This window comes from Pelmatolapia mariae, linkage group LG7 (genome assembly GCF_036321145.2).
Source record: "Pelmatolapia mariae isolate MD_Pm_ZW linkage group LG7, Pm_UMD_F_2, whole genome shotgun sequence".
In the NCBI taxonomy this organism is placed as follows: Eukaryota; Metazoa; Chordata; class Actinopteri; order Cichliformes; family Cichlidae; genus Pelmatolapia; species Pelmatolapia mariae.
Window position 1 is genome coordinate 12510068 of NC_086233.1, and position 20822 is coordinate 12530889.

Sequence of the window (20822 nt, forward strand, 5' to 3'; positions counted from 1 at the left end):
CAATAATGCGATTCACATTCGTATATACGCAGCTAATCAACGTCATTGACAGGCTATGACAGCGTCCTTATATGCCGACACCGGTGTTTTAGCTAGCAAAGCGGCGTGGCTGATGTGGAGTGAAGCCACGTTAATGACAACGTGTACAACCATTGGAGATGTGAGCAGGACAGACAGAACAATTGACGGGAAAAGTGAGGACTTTATACCAGTTTTTAAATTGTGTTGATAGGCCACGTAAAACCAGAGTTATGATAAAAAATATATGCAATGTTTGGTTTTCTCCCTGAATACTACCGTTGTTTATATTTACTGTGGGAAGAAACGGTAAAAACTGCGTTTTTCTGGCATTGTTCTCCTTCGTTTTGTACATTCCTTTTTTGGGGAGCAAAGAAAAACCAAGAAGGTATTGGAACCGGAGAATGAACGTTTTGCGGTGCTGCAAATGCTTGCATTTGATGCGGTACTTGGATTGTTTTGCCACGAGTTCCCGGCATGCAATGCGGGAAAGTCACGTGGTCTGTCAATCAGGAAAGCCTCGAAAGCACTCTCCACCTGTGAGCAAAAACAAAACCAAAAAAACCCCCACCCTTTCCTATTGGTGGAAAAATGTACCATGGCGCCCAATCAAAAAATGATATGGCAACATGGCATTTATTGTTTAGGAAGGGGGGAAGTTTTAGGAGTGACGGTGGTGTCTTGAGATGTGAGAGATTTGCGACGTTTAGCGCAAATCTTGTGTAGTTAGTGTGTAGTGTAGTCAATAGTTTTGTTGTGTGTGTCAGAACAATGAGGCGACTACTGAATGTTACAGGTGTTACAAGAGTGATACATCTCCTGTTGTCAGGCCTGCAGGTATCAGGCTGTTGTTCTCCTTTATCTCATAGTGGACAGAAATTATTTTTTGGAGTGGCACAAATCATTTGTGTGGCATCAATTTTGATGCAGAACAGCTGATTGTTCTGTAAATAGTTTGAAATGTTTATTTAAAAAAACGCCTTGGCTGCATTTTTAGGTAAACAGCTGCAAAAAAACTTTGTTGTTGGCATAACTCAGTTACTTTTTTGAAGAAGTAACTATATAATTAATTGCCCAGCATTGGTCATTATATACTGTATTTTGCAGGCAGAGAGTTACAGGACTCTCTCCCAGACCACAGACTCATACTCATAATACAAGTCAGACCTTTATAAAAAAAAAAAAAAAAGAAAAGAAAAAGAAAAAGAAAAGAAAAAGAAAGAAAGTTTTGTTTTCAAAATTGGAGTTCAAGTTATTTTTACTTCCAATAGTGTTAACATACTACACAGGTCATGAACAAGATATTTTAAATTTTTCATTGTAAGTGGGCTGAAGCAGTTAATTAAAAGTAGTCCGACATAAATGTAAATGCTGTAATTTGATTATTTTAATAAACCATGTAACTTGGATGGATTCGATGCTGGCGTGACCACAGTGCACACATCTGTTATTGCTCACAAGAGACCGCTCAGAGAGTTTGTATGTTCGCTCAGACACATGAAAAATTAGAGGGAACGTTGATGTGGACATGTGACATGAGCTGTTATTTATGCAGCGATACAAATGTTTTAATAACGAAGAACATTAAAACAATACTGTTGGCCACATGTCGGCAAAATTAGTGGTGTTAGTACTTAACGCGGTTCAGGTTCTACTTGGTTTTAAAGCCTTTAAAATATACGGCGTTCAATAGTTAACTTTAATCTTACAGAGAATGTGACGAGCTTTTCGACAATTAAAGTCAGCGTTATATCCACAAACAGAACAAGCTGAAATGTAGACAGGTTGTGAATGCTGCCTGGTTTTCAGTCCCGAATATGCACGGTACAACCAGGATTCATAGCACTGTTAATGTTAGCTCGATTACTGCGCTGCCTCTGTTCCGTGGTGTCAAGCCAAATGGACTTTAACGTTTGTTTTAACGAGCTGATGATTTACTCGTTAAGCTAAAAGAAAGGTGCTTTATTCATAGAAGTCAAACATGTGGTCACTGTACCAGCTGGGATCTTATTTAGTACTGCTAATAACACAAACAGAGAATACTCCTGTTACTGTTTTGTTATAGTCTATACACCTGAGACTGTCACCTTTCTGTCTGTCCTGCTCTTTTCCCTTCTCTCTCTCATTGTTTAATAAACTTTATTTATAAGTTACACTTGTGTTTGAATCCTGCAGCTTATCATACATTCGATTTCCATGTGTGAGAACTTCAAGTGTCCAAAGTCAGGATAGACTGAGGGACCCACTGCTGCAGATCACTGCTCCTGAGAACTTTCACAAAATACACTCTACAGTTTATTACTGTAACTGATTTTAATTCAGATCAGTTCAGCTTAGATTTATTTCTTATATTTCACATATTGTTGATTCTTCTAAATGAGTTAAATACTGCTTTTTGAGGGTTTGAGATCAAACTTCAAACAAAAAGCTTGAAATATCTCACTTTGTTTATAAAACAAAAAGACAAACAAATGGTGCAATATACCATTTTTTTTATATGTACTACTATATTTCAGTTCATGAAATGGTTAAAAATGTGACTTAAAGACAAACAGGTTAAAGCAGTAGGTTCCCAACAGGCATTTTTTATTTTTCATAGGAAAAGCAAAAGAAAAAGCAAAGAATTACTATAAAGCGACAGTAACTAAACAAATAAAAGAAAGAAGCAACAGTACATGTTAACATCATTCTTCAGAGTATATTCAAGTTGAAAATCATCACTTTATGATAGAAAATAATTATTTTCACCTTGTTTTCACCCCTCCATGCTAGCTGAAAAAGGAGGCTGCAGTGAAGTAACAGTGGAACAGTCAGTCCCTCATGCACAGGGAGCAGTATGAACCATCTAGGTTTCAGCATGCAGATGGCCACTAGTGCACAAAACTACAATCAGAACACAGTCTACATGCTAAAATCAATTCAACTCTCATTCACTGAAAGGACTTTACTTCAGTTTTTTTCTTTTCAAAAATAAATTGCTGTTGACCTTCACCAACCTGTCAGCTCTTTGGGTCCTTCTACTATCCAGACTTCACACTTACAGGTTTTCCATGTTCCACTTCTGAACACTCTTGTGGGACCATAAAAAGCCTGTGAGTACAAAATGTTAATGCAGAAATCCAGCAGATCCCTTCAAACTTCCCTAAAAGCCCTACAAAATCATGGTGGGACCTTTTTACTGCTCTCTATTTAAATGTTTGGCAATTCCTCTGACGCACAGATACATACAAAGGTGCATTATGACAAAGAATTGGGTCTGAACATCCATAAGTAAAAAATAAATAAATAAAATGAAAACAAACAAACAAACAACAACACACACACACACACAAAAAAAAAAAAACCCCAAACATGGCTTGGTTGTCTTATAGCAATATAGATATTGAAAATTAAGGTGTTGTGTGAATGGTAGAATGCTTTCAAATTAAAGGAGGAAACACCTCAAGCGGTCAACCCAAAGACAGACATTCAGATTTTTTAGCCGGGTTGAAACAGGCGAAATCTCACTTGACTCATATTAATATGATTCAGTAAACAGTCTCTTTTGAAAAGTCTGAAACCATAAAAACCATCCCCTCTTGGCTATTTTTCTCTTGGGATCGATTCAAAAAACAGATAACATTCTTCTGCTGAAGGAGTAATGGACTGACTGATCTTTCCACCTCCATAGTACATCAAGTCTCAGAAATCCAAATGTAGGCCATGTGACAGAAATGGTGACATGCCTTATTAAAAAGGGAAAAAACACACAGTGTAATACTAATATCTAAGTAAGACAACGCTGCTGTAGATGATATTAGTTCCCTGTTAGAAACATGAAGATGTTCCACTTGTCCAAGTACATACAGCTGTTCAGATCAGGTTGTCATTTCAGTAACCATTCACATAAATACATTAAACTCAATACCATGTGCATTGACCTAATGTGAGCATCACTGTGTGTGTGTGTGTGTGTCTCAGACATCTGATTCAGTTCCTCTAGAGTAAACATTTGATACTTAGCAGTATGCTGCTGCCATGAGCAGAGTGAAACATATTGGTGGTGGTAGTCCATGTGTGCTGAGGAATGCGGTGTCCTTAATCACAGGCTGCTGCAGAACTGACCATATATATGTCTGTGTTCACGCTCGTCCAGATGCTACGTTGATGCTTTAAGGATGACCTATGTCCTTAGTTGTTTTAACGAGTAACAGGAGCCTCCTGACCAGCTTCACATTGCCTTCTACCAAGAGGGGGCGGTGTTGGCCAGTCGTCTCATACGCCTACAAAAACAGTTTATTTGAAGAAGAATTCTTTAAAAACTGTAGGAATGATCAGAGATTTTACAAGCCTGATAACCCAGTGCAAAGTATGATTTGGTCAAACTGAAAAAGACATGCATACGTTCTAGTGCCACAATACATACACACTGATCTTAATTATTGAGATGACACCATTAAACAATCAGTAAATTATTGTAAAGAAGGTTCAATGCCTGGCTCTTGCAGTCTGCAAGATACTGCAAGAGTGTGAATGTTAGATAGAAAGCACGTCAGCGTATGCTTGTCTATATGCTTGTATGCATGAATGACTGATGCATGTTGCATTAAGTGCTCAGAGTAGAAAAGCAGCATATAGGAACTTATAAGGAGTCCATTTTATATACTGGCCCAAACTATGTAAATATTAATAGTTAATACTACTCCCATTGCAAGGAAATTAAAATTCACAATGACTATATCATCCATATCACGTCTTTGCAATAGATGATGCAAGAATTATGGCTTCTGAAAAAGAGGTTTCAAAACACTACTGTGTAAATGACTCTACACTACTGATTATAGATTATTTCATGAGAAAAAAACCCATTTACTATTTAAATTAATATGCAAGGATGGACAGACAAGTCAAAAACAATGCCTCCAGCCAAGGCTCCCCAAGGTGTGGAATACTGAAAATGGTGGCTAGAGCCTTCCATTACTTCAATGATGGAATAAGAGGAATAATGAAGCTTTTATGAAGAGCGTGAGACGGGTGAGATGCACTGTTGTTGAAAATCAGAGATTTTTAGAACGTCTCTGCAGGGAAACATTGTTAAGCTGATTTTGATATTGCAGTATTAACACTCAGAGTTGAACCAGTTCTGCTCAGCTGCTCTGAAAATAAAGCCTCGATATTACATTTCATCATGAGCTCATCAACCATGTTCTGAAGCGTAGACTAATTAACATGTACAACATGTACACTTTGAATTTGTGACTCTGCCCATTTATGGAATTTTTTTTTTTTTTTTAATTACTAACCTATTTAGTGGCACCATATGACTGTCAGTCTGATAAAAGTCAATGGAGCAGATAATAACTATATTAAATGCATCTGACTGTGTCACCTTGTGTTTCTGTCTTGGTCTCTGATCTTCTTCTCCATTTCAGCATCTGTCAGGGTCTCCAACAGGGGGCACCACTGGTCTGCATCACCTGTGTTGCGAATGGCAATCTCTACTGTGGGTAGTGGGTTCTCACTGGACACATTCCAAGTATGAGAGTAACAAATGAGTGCACCATAACACACCAAGATTCACACAGTCATTCTCAAAGGCTTATTACAGTGACTTGCCTGAAAGCATAGGTCCTCTGGTGCCAGCTGAGCTGACCACGGATGCTGTAGGCAATAGTGGTGACAAACTCCCCGCCGAGACCCAGCTCAGAGCACAGCTTCAATGCAAATGACTCTGGAGAGTTCTCCCTCTCTGACATGTCCCACTCAAACTGGTCCACCAAAGAGATGTTCCCTACATGGATGTTCAGCTGTGGGACATACGAAATTTTCATATACCAACCTATTATAGACGTATTTCTGTTCAACACTGCCAAGATTTGTTTACATTATACATGCTTCCCTTAGGCAGCCATTTTCATTGCTATGCAGATGATACACAGGTCTATCTATCCATGAAGCCAGATGACACAACAAATAGCTTAACTGCAGGAATATCTTCAAGACAAAGACCTGGATGACCTCTAATTTCCTGCTTCTAAATTCAGATAAAACTGAGATAATTGTACTCAGCCTTAAAAATCTTAGAAATATGGTATCTAAATAGATGCTTGTGTACGATGGCATTATCTTGACCTCCAGTAACACTGTAAGGAATCTTGGAGTCATTTTGATCAGGATATGTCCTTCAATGTGCTTTTTAGTTACTATTAATCCTTTCAGTGTAATTTTTGTCCTGTCATCACCCCCAACTGGTCTTTACAGACCCCACTGTTGTGCTTGTGCTTGGCCAAAGGGGGGTCAATTGATTGCTTTGGCATGCATACTGCATTATTATGGGGTCTTTGCCTTACACTATAAAGTGCCTTGATGTAACTGCTATGATTTGGTGCTGTATAAATAAAACTGAATTAAATCAAATCAGGTTAAGATATACATCATTGATCGTGGCTGATGAATTTGTCTAAAAAATTTTCTTAATTTTCTTGCTAGACATGTCATTTCTTGACTTCCTGTTAAAATTGTTACTTTGGTGCAGCACCTACCTTGATGATGACTCTCTGGTCTGCCTGGTCTTCTAAGAGACTGTCAGTGGGGTAAGACTCAATCTGCTGACGAATAGCTGATGCGATGGCTGGGACAAAAGCCAGAGGATTCAAGTCGAGGTCATCACACAAAATCTCAGCAAACATCTCTGGGGTCATAAGTTTTTCTAAGGAAAAAGCAGGTAATTAAACACAAAATAGCACGAGATGCTGCAGATATTTTCAAAGTTGTAGACGTGTATAAGTACCATTCATATTCCATGTGAAGGTATCCCGTAGTTTCTGCCCATCTATCTCCATGTCTAGACGAACAGGGACCAGTGCCTCTATCTGGGCTGCATTCTCATGGATTACTGCAGGGTCGTGGTCATCAAAACTAAGTGAGATGCATACAATCTGATGTTGCATTATTCTTGTTTTACTCAAAATTGTCAACACTAATCCAAATTAAAATTCTACACAGAGCTCACATATCACTTTCTCAAGGTCATAGATACAATTCAGACCTTTCTCCGCTGTGCCCTAAATGTAAAATATAGGTGGGCAAACTCACGCATTGTCTATGGTCCTGCAGGAAAATACAACAATTTTGGTTTGTTATAAAATGTGAACTGGATAAGATCTTCTCTACTGACACTGAATGTGATCCATTGTGCATGCTACTCGGAGCGGCGAATGACAAAAATCAGAGGGAAGTTTGGAAAGCAGCTTTACAGGCTGCTAACGTTCTGTGCAAGGAAATGTGTCCTTTTGAACTGGATCACGGGCACGGGCCCATCTAAGACTCAATGGCAGCAGAAGGTACTGGAATATGTGTTGTAAGACTTCCTAACATGCAAGTTACATAGTAGGGACCATAGGTTTCATAAAATATGGGACCTATTTATGCTGCACGCCGGTTTGGATATTGCTGCTATTTTCTCACGGGCCCTGGTATAATATAAGCATGCCAATGCTACTTTACATATGACTATTGCTAACTCTATCTCATAATCAAAGTATATGGATTTTCTATTTATTTACTTGTATTCTTAAGCCAGGTTGCCTGTTTTGTTCTGTTATGTTGGTTTTGTTTGTTTCATAAGTTTCAGGTATGTAGTAACATGACTTTGTAACATTCACATTCTGATGAGGACACTGGGAGCAAGGATACTTTGGCATCCATACTAGAGCAGCCAAGAATTGAATCAACAACCTTCCAACTGGCAGATGACCTCCTCAACTGCCTGAGTCACAGCAACCCTAGTGTGACCAATGCTATCTACCAAGAGCTGAGCAAATTACTGAATAAAAGTGAAATTACTGAAAAAACCTACTAGACTATGTACAAAAAAAAGACTATCCAAATGAGCAAGTGAGTAAAGACAATCAATGTTGTTGATATAAAAAGTAAACAACTGATGGAGACTGTGTGGGATCTTGAAAGCTGAGGTAGCTGTTCTCTAAATAAATGTGAGCAGGATTCATCAAGAGTGGCTTTACTACAAGCAAATCCAGAAAGACCTGAAACATATCTAACAGCTGGCCAATAGAATAAGTAGAACAACACAAAACATTTACTGTCAGATGGTGATTGATCCAAATATTAATTTTAATTTTTAATATTATATTAATTTCTGTCACTTAAATTGGCAGGAATCTTTTGTGTTGGCCCCAGGTTAGCTGCCAAACAGCCCTGACTGCTCAAGGCATCAACTCCACTAGACCCTTGAAGGTGTGCTCTGGTATTTGGCACCAAGATGTTAGCAACAGATTTATTCAGTTCTGTAAGCTGGGTGGGGCCTGCGTGGATCAGACTTGTTTGTCCAGCACATCCCACATATGCTGATTGCTGTGCATCTTTGCTTTGTGGCAGAGGACATTACTCGGCTGAAAGAGGCCACAGCCATCAGCAAATACCATTTCCGTGACAGGATCTACATGGTCTGCAACAATGCTTAGGTAGGTGGTACATGTGAAAGTAACATCCACATGAATGGCAGGACTCAAGATTTCCAAGCAGATCATTGTCCAAAGCATCATATTGCCTCCATGGGCTCACCTTCTTCCCGTAGTGCATCCTGGTGCTAGGTGTTTCCCAGGTAAGATGCACACTCATCTAGTGTAATGTAAAAGAACATGTAGTTTATCAGACCAGGCCACCTTCTTCCATTGCTCTGTGATCAAGTTCTGATGCTCACACACCCATTATTGGTGCCCTTGGTAGTTGACATGGGCATCCTAGCTCATCTGAATGCTATGCAGCCCCATATACAACAAACTGTGGGACACTGTAACTTTCTATCATAACCAGCATTACAATTTTCAGATATTTGATTTACTGTTGTTAATCAAACTGTCTGTTGGACTGAACCACATGGCCCAGCTTTCTCTCTCCATATGCATCAAGGAGCTTTACTGACTGTCACTGGTTCATCACTGGTCCTTCCTTAGACACAGACCACTGCAGACTGGGAACACCCCACAAGAGCTGCAGTTATGTAGATGCTCTCACCTAGTCTTCTAGCCATCACAATGTGGCCAGCCAAGCCATCAAACTTGTTGAAAGACACTTTCCCATTTTAAGGACAAATCGTTCACTCGCTCCCACCCACTAACAGGTGCCACGACGAAGAGTGTTATTCACTTCATATGTCAGTGATCATATTATTATGCCTGATTTCTGTATGTACTACAGACTATGCTGAGAAGTTCAGAAACAATGTAGTGGGATAAATTCTACTAGATAAGCTATGAGATATGATCATTTTAATGGTCATTGGTGAGTTGTAGTTGCTGACAAATGAATAAAGAATGATGCGTTCATTTTTTTTTTAAGGCCCAGGATTGTGTTGTTGAATTATATTACATGATGGTGTGTCATTGCTAACCTTAACTCTGACATGAACAAGCACAATACATACAGTAGTAATAAGTCCACAAAACACATGAGAATGGGAACAAACAGCCTCCATACCAAAGAGGGAAGGTCCTCTTCTTGTCACGGCCCATCCGGTTCCGGTTGATGGTGGTGGAGCAAGGCACAGCATCCAGATGGTGAGAGCTGTTGGGCAGTGTGGGAACCCACTGACTACTTCTCTTTGCCTTTTGCTCCCTTTACAAGAAGAACAAACAAACATCTTCTGTCTCAACAATGATCAGCAATAAGGGATTTCATCACTTAGAATTACAGACTTATCAAAGCTCTCTTGAAGCTTTGCTAAAATGTAAAAAAACAAAACAAAACAAAACAAAAAACTCCATTCATCTATGCAACCAACAAAACTGAGTGAGTCATGAGTTGATGTCATCATATAACTGGGGTCTGCATTCATCAGCAGATTACCTGAGGTAAGCAGGGGGCTCTGTGTTGATAGACACTGCTTTGTATTTCTCATCATTTCCATCAAAGATCTCTTCACACTCTGAAGCCTTCAGCAGAGTAACACTGGTGGCTGTAAATGAACAACCGTCCAGAGAACAAAGACACATGTTTTACATTAGCTTTAGCTTTTTTTAGGGGTTTTTTGGGCAATATTTGTTTGCGGCAAGAAGTTCAGCTCAACACCAAAATTAAAGACATTTCCTATAAATTTTACTTTAAACAGGAACAATTTTTACTATTGCACCTTAATTAAAAAATATTAAAGTACACAAGCAATATTGTATACTTTTTGTTCTTACTGTTTTTTAATTTTTTGTAAGTACACAATATTAAAAGGATTTATTTTATTTCAGTTACAGGAAATGTTTTTGGATTTTTTTAAGTTTACTTTTAGTTATCTGTAACAACACTGACAGTCACATCAATCTGTAAAGGTAAAGTCTCAAGATACATGATGTTATTGATAGTCCAGTAATAAACTCAGGCATAATATTGTTTAAATACTTGAAATGTTTGCAGTTTTTGCCTAACGGACTTAACTCCATTTCGAAGGCAAAATGTACTTTTTATTTCTGCACAGCTGAGTGTATTGCTTACATTTCTCCATGTCATTTTGAGTAACTGATTGAAAGTAGGACTTGAGTATTTTTTTGTTGTGGTAGTGTCTGGGTTTTTTCCTCAAACTGCCTTCATGTCTGCAGAAGATTTTGTGGATAGGAAATTCTATACAACCCTGGGAGTAGTCCAAATCATGTTAATATCCACAGTAACCCCTTACCCTGCACACATACAAAAAGCCACTCACCATGTGACGATGCTACAATTTTCTTTCTCTCCTCCACAGAGGCCAGCCTCCTCCATAAAGATGGATATCTTTTATAAAGGGAGCCTCTGAACATCCGCAGATAGTTTCCAACCTTGAACAGCAAAGTGCATGTGTTTTTCCAATCCACAGTGAAACAAATGTTAAAAACAAAGAACCAAAGAAACAGATAACAGCACCTGTCATAACTGCAGTTCTATCAAAAGGACCATTTCATTTTTTGTTTATAGTGATTTAGCTGTAATTGTTCTTCCATGTTCTTAAATGCAGATCCAACTACTCCTTTCTGCTGGCTAGATGATGCTAGCATGCTAACGAGCACCACTGATGCCTCAATAAACAAAGAAGCATGTGAAACGAAGAGCAGGGTGTACACTCAGTCAAACAAGCTGCTACCAAAGCTCTAATTGTGCCGTTCAAAACCAGTAAAAACTAACCTCAGCTTCTGCCGTTTTGCTGCAACTTCGTATTCCCCACTCGTTAACTTGGGTTACTGCAGTTAGTTGAAATGGGTTATGTTAAAATAAAGTAAGACTGGAAAAAATGTCTTTCTGCTTTGTGCAACATGCTTAAGCGACGCAGCTTGAGCCGTCTGTCATTATTATTAAGACCGTTTTGATGTCACTTTTGCACTGCTCAAAAGGTAGTCACAAGATATCAATCAATCGGTGTGACGCTATGAAGACACTGTGGACCCAAATCTCTGAGGAATGTTTCCAGTTCCTTGTTAAATATGTGAAACAGAACTAAATCAGTTTTGACAGTGGGGATAGACTTTAGCCCAAACAAACTGGATAATCTGAAGAAAATGGATGTTGTCTTAACTATAAGCACACTAAAGATGCAAATCAGTCATTAAGAAAAACAAATGTTTCCAAACCACCTTGCAAATGTTAATAAACATTAGGACTGCTTTTCATTGTCATGCCAACTAATTTGAAAGCTATCAAACATTTCAATCACTGTTTGTAGAAACAAAAGGAGCTGCACCAGTTGTAAGCATGGCACAGTCCTGGCTTTGAAATACCATAAATCTAATCCTATCTTGATCTGCCTTATTTCCAAACTAGTCTTCTGCTTTAAAAAACGAAAAACAAAACACACACACACACTTTTTTTTTCCAACCAGGTGTGAAAATAAACCCCGTTTCTCTTCTTGTAAGGAAAAATGTGGACATAATGAGAGGATCAGACCCTTTAACCCGCACATGCATACAGTAATTTACCAAGAAGAAACTCCTAACAAGACAACGTCAGGGCTAGAAGCTATAGCAGCTCATGACATTCCCTCCAAACAGCTGAGGTAGGATGTGACATTCGAAGGTGCCACAGCTCAGTGTTGATGCCATGTTTTGAGCTAACTGTCAATCAAATTTGAACCATTCTTTAAAGGATCAGCAGTGAGTCACAAAACATCCTAAGACACCCATTGGTGCCTCCAAAATGCTGCTGTGGTGAAAAATTTAGCTGAACTCTGCAAAGGGTGATTACAAAAAATACCTTTAAGGTCTTCCAAACAGTGCCAGCCCGCACAGTGCAGTGGACAACTATACGTTTTTATTCACCTTTTTTACCAAGTGGGTTGTATTTGTCGACTCAAGTAGTGCAAAAGTGACATCAAAACGGTCAGAATAATAATGGCAGACGGCTCAAGCTCAAGCTTAGTGGAAATGGGTTATGTTAAAATAAAGTAACTGCAGTAACCCAAGTTAACGAGTGGGGAATACGAAGTTACAGCAAAACGGCAGAAGCTGAGGTTAGTTTTTACTGGTTTTGAACGGCACAATTAGAGCTTTGGTAGCAGCTTGTTTGACTGAGTGTACACCCCGCTCTTCGTTTCACATGCTTCTTTGTTTATTGAGGCATCAGTGGCGCTCGTTAGCATGCTAGCATCAGCTAGCCAGCAGAAAGGATAACTGCAGCAAGCATAAGAGATTTAGGCCCCGAAAGTTTGTGTAAAGACCGTCACATACCTCCGACCCCACCATGTAAAAGTCTCCATCTTGTTCGAGCTGAAATTTTACCGGCTTCTGGCCAAACGTTTTACTGAGAGCTAATTGCATCTTTACGCAGTCACTATACTGCTAATTATTTGAGTAGCCTTTCTTCAGGTGCGTTCGCAGCCTGAGTTGAAAATGGGAAATCCGATATCGTCCCTTCAAATAGGTTTTGCTTACTTATACCAATTAGGAGCATGTCTGCTCACCAAGTATAAAACGACATAAAGATTATCCACAAAAAATTGAAAACTACAGCAATTTCTGTACCAGTCCCTATTTAGATGGATTAAATGAGGACATTCAAATTTGGAAGAATTTTTCCCGAAAAGTCTAAACGCTTCATGGGATGCTACTCTCTTTCTGTCCTCGTTCAAAGTGGATGAACAATTTTCAGTGCTCATTACCGCCCCTACTGTTCTACATTGAAAATTAGATTTAACTCCTCCAGCAGCAGAGGTTATCTGCGATGTCCATATTATTGTAGAGTTCTCACAATTCCTTATGAATCTAATGCAGCGGTCCCCAGCCTTTCAGCCTTTTTTGCGCCACGGACCGGTTTATGTCCGATAATATTTTCACGGACCGGCCTTTAAGGTGTCGCGGATAAATACAACAAAATAAAACCAGTACCGGTACCACAAAAAGGAGATTTATTCATAACACACGGGAAAAGACCCAGGGAAACCGAGTTAATGATTTAAAAAAAAAATGCTAAAAACCGATAAAACCTTGAAAACCATAAATTTCACACCCGAGCCTCAACTCTCACGGTCCGGTACCAAACAACTCATGGACTGGTACCAGCTTGGGGGTTGGGGACTGCTGATCTAATGCAAACGGCACATAGGTCTTCTAGATATTGGATCAAAATACACACAGAGAGAGTGCCAAATAACCGAGATTAGCCCAAGTATTCATAAATCCATTTTTTAGGCACATGTAGGATTCTTTCAACTCCAGTAAGTCTACTATAAAAATGGATTGTGTATTACAGATATGTTTAAAGCTATCTCAATCAAATTAAATATGACAATAGTGCAGAAGATACCAATATTCCAGAAGTGCGTGCAAGGAACAAAATTTACATACTTGTCTTTCTGGAACACTTAAAAACATATTTGCCATTTGAATTTTCAAAAAGTCAGAATTTTGTTTTGCTACCAATAAGGCAAGAAAAACTAACTGTTCTTGTAAAAAGATATTGCTTAATAATAACTGGCTGCATAAATGCCTGGAGGCGTTTCCAAATGGCTAGCTTTGGCATGCCATTACCAACCACTTTACACTTATAACAGATTCAGCAAGTCTGACATGACAATGAAATGTCTGCCTTTAGGCTCAAGATAGCTTGCTAACCCATTATTCTCACTTTGCACCACACCTCATGGGCTATGAAATCAGAAACAGTAAAAATCCTGACATCTCCGTCTCTAACAATGAGACAAGTTACAAGAGTCTTTCAACTGACATGTTGCATTTTTACACTCAGAATTGGTAAGAACATCTTTGGTTTCAAGCGAAAACTAAAACATTTCAAAGAGATGAAACCAAACTATTGTTTGCAACAGACATTTATTCTTTAAAAAAGTGAAATAAAAAAAATGCACTCTTTGTAAATAAATTCATTTCAATAATATTCCACTGCTGTCATTTTCCTCTTTCATATAATTGTATGCCATAATTTATTCATTTATTTTTCCCCAGAGACAAAGACAAACATCACCTGAGGCCCTCAGGTTCACCATCCACAGTTCCATCGGAAGCTTGTATTCTATCAAATAGTCTTAGAGCGACGATCTGGCATCAAGAAGAGTTTGTGAAGATGATTAAAGCCCATATACACAGACAACACACCGTTATCTCCAAACCACTTGTGGCTGTTTGGCATTCCTCATCCACAACTAAACAAACACGTCAAAAACAAAGACCATGTCTTCAACTCTCTGAGAGAAGGTCCCTGAAGGTGACCTGATGATCAGGGATGAAATAGAGGGTGTATTTAACCACCAAGGCGCTGTCCTTCCCCCCACGCAAACCCGCCCGGGCGGTCCTCTGGCAGGGGGTTATAGTTGGCATCTTCTTCTGGAGTGTCAAAGAGCATCTTTCTGTGGGAGAAACACGGCAAAAGGAGAATGAGTCATTTCTACAAACACAGAAGTAGTGCTATTGATGCAGCTAAGAATGGATTTTTGTTAGATTGACATATTTTTTTATGTTGGACAATCAAACTGAAGATACACAGCAGCTTTATCCAGAACAAAGTATGGAAACGGACTGCTGTCTACATATGTAGGCCTCTTGTCTTTTTTAGGGTTCGCCTTGATTTCAAGAGCCACATAGGAACCTCCCATGAATTTATTATGAATTTCTACCATAGCCCCTTTTGATGATGTCATTTTTTAAGAATCCACTATTTTTGATAGAAAAAAAAAATGGCCTGCTCTTATCTGCGTTTTGCAACTTGTGCAATTTCAGTTAGTCTTCGAAGACACTGTTTAGTACTTTGTGAATTCCAAGTTTTATTTCTGTTAATGAAGAATATAGCTTGAGCATATGTGAACATAATGTTTAAATGACAAAAGCATTTTGTGAAACAACAATTGGATTTCAGCCAACCAAATTAATTTGTGCTTGAAGTGTGTTTTGTAGCTCTTTATTGATTCTAAGGGCATGACATGCTTTTTCCACTGTTCCCCTACTTCAGCTGGCCTCAGGGAAGAGAGAAAAATCAAAGGAAAGAACAATAACTGGATCTTAGAAAAGTAGTTAAATCATGACAGACACCTCTGTGTGTGTAAAGACCAGCTGCACATGGTGGTTAAAGGTGACTGCAGCCACATGTCTGTTTAGAGAAATTCCCATCTGCTACTTAAAACTTCTCTCACACCACAAATATTAGAATTATTCTGTGACTCACATGATTGATGGGGTCTTGAGCCACCTTCCACCACCTGGTTGATTTGGGAAAACATCCTCCAGGAAGAAGTACACATGACCAACAGCAATACCTCAAGAGAAAAATACAAATCAGTTTTATTCTAACCCATCAAAACCTTGCTGTACACCACTAAACACAGCAGGTACCTGCAAATCTTAGCATACCACCAAAGTACCGAACACTGATAGCAGGGGTCAATTATAAGCACCTAAAAGATCCACGATGATAGAGTTGCCCAGCAGAAGTGAGAATCCCATTAGCACCCAGGGCAGGAAGGGTGCCTGAAAGTTGAGCAGGCCAAAGAAGTTCATGCGAACATTCGGGTTCCGTCGACTCCACACGTATACCAGCATGATGGTGAAGGCCTGGCCCAGGAACACCAGACTCACAAAAGTGCCAAATATCTGAGACTTCATTGAGGACAAATGGCTGAACATTACTGCTGACTGTTTGTGTCTGCCCAACATTAACAGACGGCAATCAACGGCAGCACAGAGATCGAAAAGTTGCTTACCACATAAGGAGTGTATGTATGTATATATGTCGTATATAAAGTCATTCTCTGAACGATCTAAGAGGATACAGTCATCAGAAGTCCACCAAAGAGGAACATGAAGACAAAGTCAGCCGTGCGTCCCCTGAAAGAGCCCTCCTCCAGCATTCGACAGTATCTGTACCTGCAAGTACATGGTTAAGGAAAGCTGCAAGAAAAATGTACACATCATCACCATCATCCCAATTTGTGCTTTAATTTTTTTTTTTTTTTTACTTTATTTTTTTTACAAGAACTCTATTTTTACATAACTTTTTAACATATCATCTCTAAAATCACACCCGGCGTTCCCCAGTGAAACAGAAAGTAAAGCATGCATAGCGACTTTATGTGTAAAGAGCTGTGGAACTGAGAAGGATACAGAAAAATCATATTGAACAGGAAATTGAAACCAACCGGACCAAAAAACAGGAAGTTGGTTATTAGTCGCCATACCTAGAAGCGAAAAAGACAATATTCAGCTGCAGATAACAGTAAAACTACTACATCCATTTGTCCAGTTTAAAATAATGTCAGTGCAGGCCTTGTTTAATCCTCAGCTCAACAAGTTCACATTCACATAGAAATGTTGAAATCTTGATTTTTTATTTAATTATGTAATTATTTTACTGTAGTTTATATTTTGCACCAGCAGTTTTACATTTTTCGTTAAATGGAACCAGATCTGTTACTTTCCGGTTTCTTATTTTTAGTATTAGTCTAGAGTAGTCCAGAGTAGCTTTGATTGAGTCACAGTTCAAAATAATCATTATTTGTCTTATACTGCCCATTGTTGAGGTCCCTCAGTTTTACTGCTTACCCATATATTTTCAATCTTCTGACTGGCTGCTTAAACAGCGGGTTTTCATTTTGGTATGGTCTTAATCTGAGGGTCAGATAACTCACCTGATAATTTCTTAGAATTAAATCTGGGTTGAAGTAGAGCTGAAATGGTGTGATGATCTCTAGTTGCTGAAAGAGAAAGCAAAGTAAAGAATAAGTTACATGTAACAACAATGACAATGGCACAAAAAGATCCAGTGTATCTTTATTAAAACCAAGCTTAGTCCACTGTGTACACAAACAGAAATAATGCTCTGGTTTAGACAAATCTGACCTGGCATTTTCTGGAAAATCAGCTGCATAAGACAGCTGCTCACACAGTATAAGTCTAAGCTTGATTCATCAAGACAACAGAACTGCAGTCAGACAAGTCGGAGTCCTGCTCCGCTTTCTTTTCTACACTTTAATGTTACCTGGAGCTAAAAGCACCAACATCACAATACTTTAATTCAGCGGTCCCAAACCTTTTTTGCGCCACGGACCGGTTTATGCCCGACAATATTTTCACGGACCGGCCTTTAAGGTGTCGCGGATAAATATAACAAAATAAAACCAGTACCGGTACCGAAAAAAATAAGATTTATTCATAACACACGTGAAAAGACCCAGGAAAACCGAGTTAACGATAAAAACGATAACAAAATAACGCTGAAAACCGATAAAAACCCTGAAAACCATACATTTCACACCTGAGCCTCAACTCTCGCGGCCCGGTACCAAACGACTCACGGACCGGTACCGGTCCGAGGCCCGGGGGCTGGGGACCGCTGCTTTAATTTATAAGTATTAGTAATGAACAAGGAATCAAGACATGTAAAACTTTGGGCAAATACTGACACTGAGCCATTATCTACTTCTGTATTTCCTTTTTCTGTTTGAGATCAAAGCAGTGAATGCTGGAGAAACCCTACTGTTTTACTCTGGATTTCTTGATGCCTTTTAGTTATTTATTTTCTCCTTTGTACCAGAGATATATCTTCACAAACAGTTAAATCCACTTAAGGTCCTTCAGCTCTTCATCGTCACACTATTTTTAAACATTAAAAACAAAGCAAATCTAGAAAACATAGATCTATATCAGCCCGTGACACTGGTAAATTCATCTTATGATGAATAGCTGATATTGCCGACTCTGAAAATACCAATATCCAATAATCAATAAGAAGTGCATTTACTTTCAGAACTGTGACAGTACTGTAAAAAGTACACTCAGAATGCCTTATCAGCCAACTCACATGGGGTTTAGGCAGCTATTTTGCATATTTCTTGTTATTGCATCAGAAACTGAGAATGACACGACTGTGCACATTATAACAGTAACTGCAAAATAAGCCATTTTATGCTAATAATTACAATAATTCAAAAAGACTGACTACTGTTTAAAAAAAACCCAATAAGAAGCTCCAAAATACCAAAATTTCACTGTCAGCTTCATGCAGTTCTGTGAAAACTTTTTGCCCCCCTTAATGAATTCTTTCTTTCCCTCTTTTTTGTACTGTCACACATTTTTTTCAGATCAAGCAAATTTTAACATTACATAAAGAGAACCCAAGCAAATACAAATTTCATTTTTTTGACTAGTGATTTTATTCATTAAGGGAAAAAGCTATCCAAACATACCTGACCCTGTGTGGAAAAGTAACTGCCCTCTGACCCTAACTGCTAATGCCACCCCCAGCAACAATAACGGCAAACCAGCCTTTGCGATAACTGGCTATGAGGTTTTTAAGATGTATCTGGGTGAAATCTGGCCCACTCATATTAGCAGAATTAGTGGTTGACGCAGGTTTGGAGTAATTTTGGTAGGCTGGCCTCTCCTGGGAAGGAATGATTTGCACCCAACACCCTATCAACCTACATGGGCTTTAAAATGGCTCCACTGTGACCAACTGAAACATCATCGGCCAGTTCTGTATCACCTTTTCCCACTGCTGCACACACATGCAGAAAAACAAATTCGTCTAATGCAGTGCGACAGTCCCCACATTTTACATCTAAGACAGCTTGAAAGAAAGAGCACATATAACATGTATTCCCTGAAACTGGACTGTAAAATTCTAATAATGTTTATCCATGATGATGAGAGTGACGTGAGCCGCTAGCACCAGGTAGCTCTTAACCCTACAGGATAAATAAACAACAGCTGTAGCTTGTGAGGCGCGCTAAGGAAATTATCGGTCGCTTCAACAGCAGTTTGACAGGTCAGAGAGGGGCCGTGGCACCGGGTACAAGTAGCCCGCTCCGATTATAGCTTCATATCACTTAAACAAGAGATCCAACTAGGTTCAGTTCAGGCACGTACCCTTCTAACAGGTTCCCAAGCACCGAGCTAGCACCGAAGTAACCACCTTACGATGACCGCGGTAAGCAGTGCGAGTTTATTATTCCCTGTCTAACCCTGAGAACACCTGAATGAGTCTTACCACCGCAGCAGTTGTGAGTACACAGGCGGTTGTGTATGCCCTGGTAACAACAGGAATCTGTAGGTATTCCTGTTGCAGCGTCTGGTAAGCCATTTTAGACCGACTGAAAGCTTCCGGCACTTTCTTGACACGTCATCCCACAAAGCCAACGGTGCTGCATTCAAGCACGTGGGACAAATGGCAAATGTTCCAGTTTCTACACTTTTATACAATCTATGGTCTTTCGCCGATGTTTTTACTGAATATACAGATGTGGATCGTAAGACTGATGGTTAAACGTGTTTTTGTAGTTTCCATATTTCAAGAAGAACTAATGTAGTACAGTTTTTATTTATTTTGTTTTGACATGTTTGACATGATAATGTTCCAAAAAAAAAAAAAAAAATAGACGTAGACTTCAAAATACACGAAATATTCCAAGACGAAATAGGATATTACCTGGAGATTGTTATACACTTTAGGTTGCTCTATTCTTTTTACTGAAATATCTTAAAGATGTATGAGGGTATATTACCTTTCAGAACATAAGTCCTGTCGAAATTATTTTAGCCAAGAATCAGCATATTATCAGAGGCGTGTGGAGAAGCGTGTTGCCAACATTCATGGGGTATTCCCTTTTTACACTGGCTGTGTCAAGATCCAGCCTTGGAAAAGAAAGCTTTCAAATTTTAAGCTCGTAAATTTTTTGTGTGTGCAAAATGTATTTTTAAAGTGTGTGTGTGTGTGTGTGTGTGTGTGTGTGTGTGTGTGTGTGTGTGTGTGCGTGTGTGTGTGTGTGTGTGTGTGTAATAGAAATCACTTAAAGTTCGAGAACAAAACACTGAATGCCTGGAAAAATACACTGCTCAAAAAATAGGGGAGGAGTTAAAACACATATCTTGATGAATGAAATCTTCCCCAGGTAAGCACGTGTACCAGGACATTCATGTGATGTAAAAGAAAATGTGATTCATCAGACCAGGGCAGCTTCTTCCATTGCTCTGTGGATTAGTTCTGATGCTTACACATCCGTTATTGGCACTGATCTGAAGCCATGCTGCCTCATAAGTAACTGTGATGGACTGTGTATTCTGACACTTTTCTATCAGAACCTATATTAACTTTTCAGCAGTTTGAGCTATAGTTAACTAATTTGTTGTATCCGATTATACAGGCCAGCCCGAGCCTCGACTCCCCACATGGATGCCATACTATGCTTGCCATAAACCTACTGTGGGTTCACCACTGTTCCTTCCTTGGACCACTTTTGATAGATAACGAACACTGCAGACCAGGAACATCCCACAAGAGCTGCAGTTTCGGAGGTGCTCCAGTCCAGTCGTCTGACCATTACAATGTGGCCTTTGTGCAAATTTGACAA

At 39.2% G+C, this 20822-nt stretch overlaps 2 protein-coding genes across 2 annotated transcripts; both read right to left on the reverse strand.

Annotated features, from left to right (window-relative positions):
• Nucleotides 1-2572: 2572 nt before the first annotated feature.
• LOC134630549 (SWI/SNF-related matrix-associated actin-dependent regulator of chromatin subfamily B member 1-like) lies at nucleotides 2573-12938 on the reverse strand. Its single transcript, XM_063477902.1, has 9 exons — nucleotides 12700-12938; nucleotides 10709-10820; nucleotides 9865-9973; nucleotides 9496-9633; nucleotides 6788-6915; nucleotides 6540-6706; nucleotides 5614-5804; nucleotides 5387-5518; nucleotides 2573-4280 (listed from the first exon to the last, which is right to left on the reverse strand). The coding sequence occupies exons 1-9, from the start codon at nucleotides 12787-12789 to the stop codon at nucleotides 4241-4243; spliced, it is 1107 nt and encodes a 368-aa protein (XP_063333972.1). The 5' UTR covers nucleotides 12790-12938; the 3' UTR covers nucleotides 2573-4240.
• Nucleotides 12939-14281: 1343 nt separating this feature from the next.
• derl2 (derlin 2) lies at nucleotides 14282-19584 on the reverse strand. Its single transcript, XM_063480537.1, has 7 exons — nucleotides 19463-19584; nucleotides 17103-17168; nucleotides 16579-16652; nucleotides 16248-16341; nucleotides 15873-16068; nucleotides 15644-15734; nucleotides 14282-14831 (listed from the first exon to the last, which is right to left on the reverse strand). The coding sequence occupies exons 1-7, from the start codon at nucleotides 19553-19555 to the stop codon at nucleotides 14726-14728; spliced, it is 720 nt and encodes a 239-aa protein (XP_063336607.1). The 5' UTR covers nucleotides 19556-19584; the 3' UTR covers nucleotides 14282-14725.
• Nucleotides 19585-20822: the final 1238 nt, after the last annotated feature.